Source organism: Salmo salar, chromosome ssa22 (genome assembly GCF_905237065.1).
Source record: "Salmo salar chromosome ssa22, Ssal_v3.1, whole genome shotgun sequence".
In the NCBI taxonomy this organism is placed as follows: Eukaryota; Metazoa; Chordata; class Actinopteri; order Salmoniformes; family Salmonidae; genus Salmo; species Salmo salar.
The window spans coordinates 30,181,150-30,193,378 of NC_059463.1; the positions used below are offsets into that span (position 1 = coordinate 30,181,150).

The 12,229-nt window shown below is 42.7% G+C and overlaps 1 protein-coding gene across 7 annotated transcripts in view; it reads right to left on the reverse strand.

Annotated features, from left to right (window-relative positions):
* The window catches only part of LOC106583145 (collagen alpha-1(VII) chain), a 134,873-nt gene that overhangs the window by 14,710 nt on the left and 107,934 nt on the right, over window positions 1-12,229 (reverse strand). For all 7 annotated transcript variants that reach the window (XR_006761282.1, XM_045705131.1, XM_045705130.1 and 4 more), the window contains exons 96-107: window positions 11,140-11,265; window positions 10,968-11,039; window positions 10,180-10,215; window positions 10,030-10,089; window positions 9,888-9,932; window positions 8,595-8,630; window positions 8,420-8,455; window positions 8,186-8,242; window positions 7,953-8,024; window positions 7,775-7,846; window positions 7,460-7,495; window positions 7,155-7,235 (exon numbers count right to left, since the gene is read on the reverse strand). Coding sequence is in view for 6 of the 7 variants with exons in the window: in XM_045705131.1 (XP_045561087.1) it covers window positions 7,155-7,235; window positions 7,460-7,495; window positions 7,775-7,846; window positions 7,953-8,024; window positions 8,186-8,242; window positions 8,420-8,455; window positions 8,595-8,630; window positions 9,888-9,932; window positions 10,030-10,089; window positions 10,180-10,215; window positions 10,968-11,039; window positions 11,140-11,265 (729 nt within the window). In the remaining variant the exon portion in view is untranslated. The remainder of the gene's footprint in view (window positions 1-7,154; window positions 7,236-7,459; window positions 7,496-7,774; window positions 7,847-7,952; window positions 8,025-8,185; window positions 8,243-8,419; window positions 8,456-8,594; window positions 8,631-9,887; window positions 9,933-10,029; window positions 10,090-10,179; window positions 10,216-10,967; window positions 11,040-11,139; window positions 11,266-12,229) is intronic.

Below are 12,229 nucleotides of genomic sequence, written 5' to 3' on the forward strand. Positions count from 1 at the left end.
GAAAAAGCTGAACGATATCGAGGCAGGCTCTGGCTGAAACACTTTATCGCGTTTGGCAAGTGGCCGCTCAGAGTACTGTGGGCTTAGGCGCGTGCCCGAGTCGACCGAATGCTTTATTTTTTTTCGTCTGTTTACCTAAATGCAGATTCCCGGTCTGAATATTATCGCTTTTTTACGAGAAAAATTGCATAAAAATTGATTTTAAACAGCGGTTGACATGCTTCGAAGTACGGTAATGGAATATTTAGAATTTTTTTGTCACGAATTGCGCCATGCTCGTAACCCTTATTTACCCTTTCGGATAGTGTCTTGAACGCATGAACAAAACGCCGCTGTTTGGATATAACGATGGATTATTTTGGACCAAACCAACATTTGTTATTGAAGTAGAAGTCCTGGGAGTGCATTCTGACGAAGACAGCAAAGGTAATAACATTTTTCTTATAGTAAATCTGACTTTGATGAGTGCTAAACTTGCTGGGTGTCTAAATAGCTAGCCCTGTGATGCCGGGCTATCTACTGAGAATATTGCAAAATGTGCTTTCACCGAAAAGCTATTTTAAAATCGGACATATCGAGTGCATAGAGGAGTTCTGTATCTATAATTCTTAAAATAATTGTTATGCTTTTTGTGAACGTTTATCGTGAGTAATTTACTAAATTCACCGGCAGTGTTCGGTGGGAATGCTAGTCACATGCTAGTCACATGCTAATGTAAAAAGCTGGTTTTTGATATAAATATGAACTTGATTGAACAAAACATGCATGTATTGTATAACATAATGTCCTAGGGTTGTCATCTGATGAAGATCATCAAAGGTTAGTGCTACATTTAGCTGTGGTTTGGGTTTATGTGACATTATATGCTAGCTTGAAAAATGGGTGTCTGATTATTTCTGGCTGGGTACTCTGCTGACATAATCTAATGTTTTGCTTTCGTTGTAAAGCCTTTTTGAAATCGGACAGTGTGGTTAGATTAACGAGAGTCTTATCTTTAAAATGGTGTAAAATAGTCATATGTTTGAAAAATTGAAGGTTTTGCATTTCTAAGGTTTTTGAATAACGCGCCACGGGATTGCACTGGCTGTTACGTAGGTGGGACGATTTGGTGCCACCTAGCCCAGAGAGGTTAAGTGTGCCTTGAATTCTAAATACATCACTGACAGTGTCACCAGCAAAGCACCCCCACAACATCACACTTCCTCCTCCATGCTTCACGTTGGGAACCACACATGCGCAGGTCATCCATTCACCTACTCTGTGTCTCACAAAGACACGGCAGATGGAACCAAAAATCTCAAATTTGAACTCATCAGACCAATGGACAGATTTCCACCGGTCTAATGTCCATTGCTGGTGTTTCTTGGCCCTAGCAAGTGTCTTCTTCTTATTGGTGTCCTTTAGTAGTGGTTTCTTTGACCATGAAGGCCTGATTCACGCAGTCTCCTCTGAACAGTTGATGTTGAGATGTGTCTGTTACTTGAACTCTGTGAAGCATTTATTTGGGCTGCAATTTCTGAGGCTGGGAACTCGAATGAACTTATCCTCTGCAGCAGAGGTACCTCTGGGTCTTCCTTTCCTGTGGCGGTCCTCATGAGAGCCTGTTTCATCATAACGCTTGATGGTTTTTGCGACTACACTTGAAGAAACTTTCAAATGTTCCGGATTGACTGACCTTCATGATTTAAAGTAATGATGGACTGTAATTTCTCTTTGCTTATTTGAGCTGTTCTTGCCATAATATGGACTTGGTCTTTTACCAAATAGGCCTATCTTCTGTATACCATCCCTACCTTGTCACAACACAACTGATTGGCTCAAATTTATTATGAAGGAAAGACATTTCACAAATTAACTTTTAACAATGCACACCTGTTACTTGAAATGCATTCCAGGTAACTACATCATGAACCTGGTTGAGATAATGCAAAGAGTGTGCAAAGCTATCATCAAGGCAAAGGGTGGCTACTTTGAAGAATCACAAATATGAAATATATTTTGATTTGTTTAACACTTCTTTGGTTACTACATGATGTGTTATTTCACAGTTTTGATGTATTCACTATTATTCTACAATGTAGAAACTAGTAAAAAATAAAGAAAAACCCTTGAATGAGTAGGTGTTTCCAAACCTTTGACTGGTACTGTACATACATATACCAATACACACATCATACATATCTTTTAAAAATATTTTTTCCTTTATTATGTCCCGCAATCCCTACCACCCCTCCCCTAATTGGAGTAAACGAATAAACAACAACACTTAGGCTTTTACTTTCAGCTTAAACATACTATATACATTTTACAGACAATCTATTTTACAATAGTTATATTTGGTTTGTTTTTAGTCCTGGCCTTCCTATAACCTCCACCTCTCCCATCTATTTCTGATGTCCATCCAGTTTGATTTCTATTCGCAATACATTTTCAACTGTGCTATTTCACATAATCTCTGAGCCTATATACATTTTACAGGCACACTATATTTTACATTTGTTATCTTGTTGTTATTAGTCCCACCCTTCAGCTCCATTCAACCCCTGCCATCTATCTTTCTATTTTCCATATATTTTACAACTGTGCTGTGAATCTTCACAAAAGTTATGAAACTTTCTATTCTCAGTTTCCACAGATTGTAAATTAAAGATACTTGTCATATCACCCAGTAGTGCTATCTGCAGCGTTAGTTCTAGGTAAATGTTGTAATTCTTCAGCCATTCCTGGACCTGTGACCAAAAACGAGCTACATATGGACAGTACCAAAATAAGTTATCTAATGACTGCCTCCTCACAGCAAAATCTGCAGAGCTGGGAAGATTGTATCCCCCATATTATATATATATATATATATATATATATATTGCTCAAAAAAATAAAGGGAACACTTAAACAACACAATGTAACTCCAAGTCAATCACACTTCTGTGAAATCAAACTGTCCACTTAGGAAGCAACACTGATTGACAATAAATGTCACATGCTGTTGTGCAAATGGAATAGACAAGAGGTGGAAATTATAGGCAATGAGCAAGACACCCCCAATAAAGGAGTGGTTCTGCAGGTGGGGACCACAGACCACTTCTCAGTTCCTATGCTTCCTGGCTGATGTTTTGGTCACTTTTGAATGCTGGTGGTGCTTTCACTCTAGTGGTAGCATGAGACGGAGTCTACAACCCACACAAGTGGCTCAGGTAGTGCAGCTCATCCAGGATGGCACATCAATGCGAGCTGTGGCAAGAAGGTTTGCTGTGTCTGTCAGCGTAGTGTTCAGAGCAGGAGGCGCTACCAGGAGACAGGCCAGTACATCAGGAGACGTGGAGGAGGCTGTAGGAGGGCAACAACCCAGCAGCAGGACCGCTACCTCCGCCTTTGTGCAAGGAGGAGCAGGAGAAGCACTGCCAGAGCCCTGCAAAATGACCTCCAGCAGGCCACAAATGTGCATGTGTCTGCTCAAACGGTCAGAAACAGACTCCATGAGGGTGGTATGAGGGCCCGACGTCCACAGGTGGGGGTTGTGCTTACAGCCCAACACCGTGCAGGACGTTTGGCATTTGCCAGAGAACACCAAGATTGGCAAATTCGCCACTGGCGCCCTGTGCTCTTCACAGATGAAAGCAGGTTCACACTGAGCACGTGACAGACGTGACAGAGTCTGGAGACGCCGTGGAGAACGTTCTGCTGCCTGCAACATCCTCCAGCATGACCGGTTTGGCGGTGGGTCAGTCATGGTGTGGGGTGGCATTTCTTTGGGGGCCGCACAGCCCTCCATGTGCTCGCCAGAGGTAGCTTGACTGCCATTAGGTACCGAGATGAGATCCTCAGACCCCTTGTGAGACCATATGCTGGTGCGGTTGGCCCTGGGTTCCTCCTAATGCAAGACAATGCTAGACCTCATGTGGCTGGAGTGTGTCAGCAGTTCCTGCAAGAGGAAGGCATTGATGCTATGGACTGGCCCGCCCGTTCCCCAGACCTGAATCCAATTGAGCACATCTGGGACATCATGTCTCGCTCCATCCACCAACGCCACGTTGCACCACAGACTGTCCAGGAGTTGGCGGATGCTTTAGTCCAGGTCTGGGAGGAGATCCCTCAGGAGACCATCCGCCACCTCATCAGGAGCATGCCCAGGCGTAGTAGGGAGGTCATACAGGCACGTGGAGGCCACACACACTACTGAGCCTCATTTTGACTTGTTTTAAGGACATTACATCAAAGTTGGATCAGCCTGTAGTGTGGTTTTCCACTTTAATATTGAGTGTGACTCCAAATCCAGACCTCCATGGGTTGATAAATTGGATTTCCATTGATTATTTTTGTGTGATTTTGTTTACAGCACATTCAACTATGTAAAGAAAAAAGTATTTAATAAGATTATTTCATTCATTCAGATCTAGGATGTGTTATTTTAGTGTTCCCTTTATTTTTTTGAACAGTATATATATATATATATACAGTATATATATATATATACATATATATATATATTGGTTGCAATTTTGTATAATAATTTTAAATTTAAAAATGATACGTTTTGAATGCAGCGTCGTTTTGCGTGTCAATTTTAAATCATGTGCCATGGAATCGGTACATCGAAAATCTCTATCCAACTATTTTGCAATCTATATGGCACACCTTTTTGGTCCTTAAATGAAACTGGTATATATTTTTATTTATCACAATTTTCTTAAAAACAATGTTGGTCTTTAATGCATGGCTGACAGACAAGGTCAGCATGGGCTTGAACAAAAAATGACTCCTACAGTCACAGAGACCAGTAGAAGTGATATGGACCATGTTTGGCCATGAACAGACCACGGTTCTAGTCTTAGACTTACAGTGCATTCGGAATGTATTCATACTCCTTGACTTTTTCCACATTTTGTTACGTTACAGACTTATTCTAAAATGGATTAAATACATGTTTATCCTCATCAATATAGACAATACCCCATAACGACAAAGCGAAAACAGGTTTTTAGAATGTCTGTAAATTTATGAAAAATAAAAACAGAAAAACATTATTTACATAAGTATTCAGACCCTTTGCTATGAGAATCGAAATTGAACTCAGGTGCATTCTGTTTCTATTGCTCATCCTTGAGATCTTTCTACAACTTGATTGGAGTCCAGCTGTGGTAGATTCAATTGATTGGACATGATTTGGAAAGTCACATACCTGTCTATGTAAGGTCCCACAGTTGACAGTGCACGTCAAAGCAAAAACCAAGCCATGAGGCTGAAGGAATTGTCCATAGAGCTCAGATACAGGATTGTGTTGAGGCACAGATCTGGGGAAGAGTACCAAAAAATCTATGCAACATTGAAGGTCCCCAAGAACACAGTGGCCTCCATCATTCTTAAATGTAGGAAGTTTGTAACCACCAAGACTCTTCCTAGAGCTGGCTGCCCAGCCAAACTGAGCAATCGGGAGAGAAAGGCCTTGGTCAGGGAGGTGACCAAGAACCCAATGGTCATTCTGATAGAGCTCTAGAGTTCCTCTGAAGATGGAAGAACCTTCCAGAAGGACAATCATCTCTGCCGCACTCCAAAAGGACACTCGGCTGTGAGAAACAAGATTCTCTGATCTGATGAAATCAAGACTGAACTCTTTGGCCTGAATGTCAAGCCTCACGTCTGGAGGAAACCTGGCACCATCCTTACGTTGAAGCATGGTGGTGGCAGCATCATGCTGTGGGGATGTTTTTCAGCGGCAGGGAATGGGAGACTAGTCAGGATCAAGGGAAAGATGAACAGAGATAAGTACAGAGATCCTTGATGAAAACCTGCTCCAGAGTGCGCAGGACCTCAGACTGGGGGCGAAGGTTCACCTTCCAACAGAACAACGACTCTAAGCACACAGCCAATACAATGCAGGAGTGGCTTTGGGACATGTCTCTGACTGTCCTTGATTGGCCCAGCCAGAGCCCGGACTTGAACTCGATCGAACATCTCTGGAGAGACCTGAAAATAGCTGTGCAGCAACATCCGGCCGTGACTGGGAGTCCCATTGGGCACCGCACAATTGGCCCAGCGTCATCCGGGTTTGGCCGGGGTAGGCCGTCATTGTAAATAAGAATTTGTTCTTAACTGACTTGCCTAGTTAAATAAAGGTAAAAAAATAATAATTAAAAACACTCCCATCCAACCTGACAGAGCTTGAGAGGATCTGCAGAGAAGAATGGGAGAAACTCCCCAAATACAGGTGTGCCAAGCTTGTAGCGTGATACCCAAGAAGACTCGAGGCTGTAATCGCTGCCAAAGGTTCTTTAACAAAGTTCTGAGTAAAGGGTCTGAATACTTATGTAAATGTGATATTTCAGTATTTTATTTTTTAGACATTTTCAAAATTTCCCCAAAACGTTTTTTTGCTTTGTCATAATGAGGTATAGTGTGTAGATTTATGAGGGGATTTTCTTTTTTTAATCCATTTTAGAATAAGGTTGTAACGTAACAAAATGTGGAAAAAGTCAAGGGGTCAGAATACTTTCACGAATGCACTGTAAAGGATGAGTAACTGGGTGATTTGTTGAGCATAATTGCTAGTGACAGATAAGGGGAAGTTGAAGGGGTTCTGATACCATGGTGAGACTGAATGAGCTGGCTGATATTGTCCCGTCTGGATTAGTCATTTCTAAACCCAGATTATCATGCTGTGATTGTACTGCCGTTAGAGTGGCAAGGTCATGTGAAGAAAACACTGAACACATCTCAAAGTGTCCCTCAGACACACTTTGTCTTTACTTTAGAAGAGGACAGCGATTCACACACTATACAGTAGGAAGGTTAGGTGGTTCTGATAGGCTATTAGTCTGGCAGAATGCCACATAAACACACAAATTATACTTTTAACCGTCATTAAAGGTATTTATAGACCATATGAGAATGAAAGCATACTCTATCCTGGGCTATATCCAGCTGAATTTATACTAATCCTCCATTAGGTGATGTCAATTTGGAGCCATTGAAGAGTTATGGCTGGCGGCATGATCTGGGAGGCTGGCACTGGAGTTTAGAGGACGTATCAAGTGTGGCACCAAAATTCTTCAAGTGGGGATGAACTTAAAGACTGTTCAAATACAATGACAGACACAAACACCAGCCACATACACAAACAGATGCATCACGCTGCACACACACACAGACGTACAAACCTTAATTCCACGCATTCCAGTTATTCCCATGTCTCCCTTCTCTCCTCTAAAGCCTGGCATTCCATCTTTTCCTGGTGTACCCTGGGAGAAAAACAATCAACCAGTCTTTTATCGATCAATAGGAGAGTGAATGGGGAGTTAGTGATAGGGCCTGGAGTTTTTCCTGACCATGTGACCTGACCAGGAAGAACTTTATATCCTAGTTATAGGCTATAATTAGGGCCCAGAGTTTTTAAATGTCAGTTCATGTGGTCAAGAAAAAGTATATATTGTTTTCATAACTCAGGGTGAAATGGGAGACTCACAGATTCTCCAGGTACACCAGGCTGGCCCGCCTCTCCCTACAGAGACAAAGACAAACCCATTAGAACACTGCATCTGTACAACTGTTCCCTACAGCATCCAGTCTGAGCAATACAGTGTTCCTTTTCACAGGACATATTGTTGGGTGATGATCCATTCTCACATGACGGGTGGGAAAATTGTGCAATGCAACCATTATACACACGAGGACATTCTGATAGTGATTCTGATATTGATTGACTATCGATGATATTGGTTCTGACATATATGACACAGTGATGATGAAAGCATTGATAAAGGTCAGGTGATGTCGTCACCTTCTGTCCTCCTGGACCTCTGGCCCCCTGGAACCCTGTAGAGCCCCTGTCTCCTGGCTCACCTCTCAGACCCTGTGGAGACACACAGTTATACTCCTGTTATTAATAGCCTGCTCCCAGAGCTGTTTGTGTTTTTGCCAACTCCATTAATTGTTGTCATTGTCAAGCCCAACCTCACCTGCTCCCCAGCTGGGCCGTCACTGCCTTTCAAGCCTTTCTCCCCCTGCCCCCCTTTTGGCCCTCGGTCACCCTGATAAAGAAGAGAACAGTTGTAAATGACCACTACCCACACACAGATTAGCAGTGTCATAGTCAATACTTGGTGCTCTGAAGTATTTTTGTGATCAATTGTTTTATTAGATTAGTCAATAAACCAGTGCTGTGAGGTTGAGGGTTGAGAGGGTCACACACCGTCTCTCCTTTGTTGCCCTTCTCTCCTGTAGGTCCTCCTACCAGGAGAGTATCGCCCTGCAAGGGAACAACATAATTGTCAGATAACTAGGTTTAAAAAAATATTTTTACAAATTTTATATTTTCAAATTTTTATTTTCATTGTCTCCCCTTTTGCTCTTTTTCTGCACTTCTCTGTATTATTATATACCACGTACACACACAATATTACTACTCATTCATTACAATTCATACCTTTTCTCCTTTGTCACCTTGCAGCCCCAATTCACCCTGAAATATATTGAGAGTAGGACTCACTAGTTAGGCATGTTAATTTGATTGACTATTTTACATGAGCAGAATGCTCGGGGGACCGAGAGAGAGAATGTTGGAAAATACAGCTGTGGGGAATAATAGTCACAATATTCACCTTCTCTCCACTGCCTCCTTTGCCACCTGGAGAGCCCTGGTGAACACACACACACACACACAAACACACAAAGGAAGAAAAACAATTATACTCCCACATGCACATCCTCACCAGCAATCGTCACCATTATGGTGTAAATCATCCAAAACTACAACCAATAGCTCTCTATACCCACCACATCTAGCACTCTCCATTTGTATGAGAAATGAGTGTACTGTAATAGGTGAGTTCCTGTCTGTGTGTATGTCTCAATTGAGTTTAAAGTGGAATGCCATGGGCACTCTACAGTACCAGGCCCCCTTCTGGAAGTTACCAGGCAACTAATGTGAGAGACGGTCAGTATGGTCTTGATGAGAGCTAAGGTGAACAGGTTCAGTGGCCCTTGCCTTGGAGAACAGCCCTACTCTCAGTAGCACTAATGCACAGGTAGCAACAGAGGACCAGGGGCTGGCTGGCAGCTTTTAAAGGAGCTATGGTAGTACAGAGGCCTATCATTAGATCAAAGTGGAGGGTAGAACACACTGTAGGGAGCAATCTACTGCACTACTGTGCTCAGAGAAACAGGATATGTATACTCTATGTATGGAGGGATAATGAGCTTGACAATAATGGATAAAGGTATAGTCGGGATGGAAACGATTTAAAGGTTTACGCATCATGCTGATGAAGATGATGAAGTCTTTTGCTTTCAGAACTTTTCCTTTCGTTTGAGCCCTTTCTATTTACTGAAGTACACTGCTTAAGCCACACAAACGTTTGTTTGATGAGCTTTTAGTTATTTTGAGCTCTATCTATGTTCACTTCAGCCTTCCCTTCCCCCTTCTGTCATTTTCTCTCTCACTCTATTAAGTTGGATCAATATTGAGGTTTGGGCCAATCAATGACATCTAGTAATAAACAGACAGAAACAAACACCATAGAACTCTGTGAGGCAATTATCAAGCACAAGACAGAGGCGGTAGAGTCAAAATTGCTAATGATAAATTGTACACTGTGACAGAAGCAGTACAAAGATAGTGATGTTGACAGTAGATAAGATGAACAGGTGTCGAGATCACAGGAGGTTGCTGAGGGGAGGACGGCTCATAATAATGTCCGGAACGGAGTAAATGGAATGGCATCAAACACATGAAAACCATGTGTTTGATGTATTTGAAACCAGTCCAGCAATTCTGCTCCAGCCATTACCACAAGCCGTTCTCCCCAATTAAGGTGCCACCAACCTCCTGTGGTAGAGATACATGAGAGACAGACAGTGATGAATAAGTGATGAAAGAGAAGAGACAGACGTACCACTAGTCCTCTCTCCCCGTCCAAACCAGCTCGACCCTCCTCCCCCTGCAAACATCAGACACACAAATCTGTAAATCCCCCAACACACACAACACTGTCCAATATAGATACAATTCAAACTCAAATGGTGATGTGGTTTTACCCTGGGTCCTGGGTCTCCTCTCTCGCCTCTCAATCCAGGTACTCCTGCTCCAATCGCTCCCTAAAGAGGAAGATTAATGAGCAATCTCATCCTATTTGATAAGATATTATACAGTATGGACGACATGTGTTTATCTCTTTGTTAACTCACCTTGTCCCCTTTGCCTCCAGCAGTTCCCGGTGTACCCTGGTAAGGAAAAACAGGTATACTGATCATGAACACTAACAGATAACACAAACGCAAACACACAACGTCTCTCTCTCTCCTTGGTCCTCTGTAGCTCAGTTGGAAGAGTATGGCTCTTGCAACACCAGGATAGTGGGTTCGCTTCCCTGGGCCACCTATACATAAAAAGTGTATGCATGCATGACTGTAAGTCACTTTGGATAACAGCATCTGCTAAATCAAATGTCAAACATGGGGGGGGGGCTTACATTTGCCCTGTTTCAAACATGTATTGTACAAGTGTGTAACCGGTACTGGTGTGAAAATGAAATGTGTTTTTGACCCTGGAGCAATTAGGGTTAAGTGCCTTGCTCAGGGGCAGATCGACAGATTTCACCTAGCCGGCTCAGAGATTCAAACTAGCAACCTTGCGGTTACTGGCCCAATGCTCTAACCGCTAGGCTACCTATAAGAAATTATCCGACCGTATACCACGGGTATGACAAAACATTCATTTTTACTGCTCTAATTACGATGGTAACCAGTTTATAATAGCAATAAGGAACCTCAGGGGTTTGTGGTATATGGCCAATATACCACGGCTAAGGGCTGTATCCAGGAGCTTAAGAACAGCCCTTAGCCGTGATATATTGGCCATATACCACACCCCATTGGGCCTTATTGCTTAAATATATTATATTATACATTTATTTCTCTCTCTCGCTCACACACACTCAATTAAGTCATCATGATGCAATGTAAAGGCTACTTACAGCTAGGCCGGTGGGTCCAGGGGGCCCAGGACCTCCAGGGGTCCCTGCCTGACCAGGAAAGCCTTGGAGACCCTGGAGATGAGACGACATACAACATAATCATACAACACAGAGCAGGGTTAACAAGACCACACCAGTCACCCAACTACCTTGGCGATATAGGCCCTCTCACCCTGGGTCCTAGAGGTCCTGGGGGTCCTGGGGTTCCGTTCTCTCCTCTCAGGCCGGCCAGACCAGGGGTCCCTGCTATGCCACGGGCTCCTGGAGGACCTGCTGGGCCCGGGAGTCCTGTGTCCCCCTAAAACACAAACACACAGGGGTTCACATTCACTGTGGAAGAGCAGAAACTGATAAGTTTCCTGGACTAACCGGTGCCCCCACACATTGACTCTGTACCGGTACCCCCTGTATATAGCCTCACTACTGTTATTTTACTGCTGCTCTTTAATTATTTGTTACTTTTATTTCTTTTTTTACTTATCTATTTTTTACTTAACACTTATTTTTTTCTCTTAAAACTGCATTGTTGGTAAAGGGCTTGTAAGTAAGCGTTTCACTGTAAGGTCTGTAAGGTCCCTGTTGTATTCGGCTCATGTGATAAATAACATTTGATTTGATGTTAACCTGTTAGGGCTATAACGTGACACTTCCTACGGCTCCCATAGGCTCTCAGAGCCCGGGAAAAAGCTGAACGATATCGAGGCAGCCTCTGGCTGAAACACACTATCGCATTTGGGAAGTGGCCGATCAGAGTACTATGGGCTTAGGCACGTGCCCGAGTCGACCCCATGCTTTATTTTCTTTCGTCTGTTTATCGCAGATTCCCGGTTGGAATATTATTGCTTTTTTATGAGCAAAATGGCATAAAAATTGATTTTAAACAGCGGTTGACATGCTTCGAAGTACGGTAATGGAATATTTAGAATTTTTTTGTCACGAATTGCGCCATGCTCGTCACCCTTATTTACCCTTTCGGATAGTGTCTTGAACGCACGAACAAAACGCCGCTATTTGGATATAACAATGGATTATTTGGGACCAAACCAACATTTGTTATTGAAGTAGAAGTCCTGGGAGTGCATTCTGACGAAGACAGCAAATGTAATAAAATGTTTCTTATAGTAAATCTGACTTTGGTGAGTGCTAAACTTGCTGGGTGTCTAAATAGCTAGCCCTGTGATGCCGGGCTATCTACTGAGAATATTGCAAAATGTGCTTTCACCGAAAAGCTATTTTAAAATCGGACATTACGAGTGCATAGA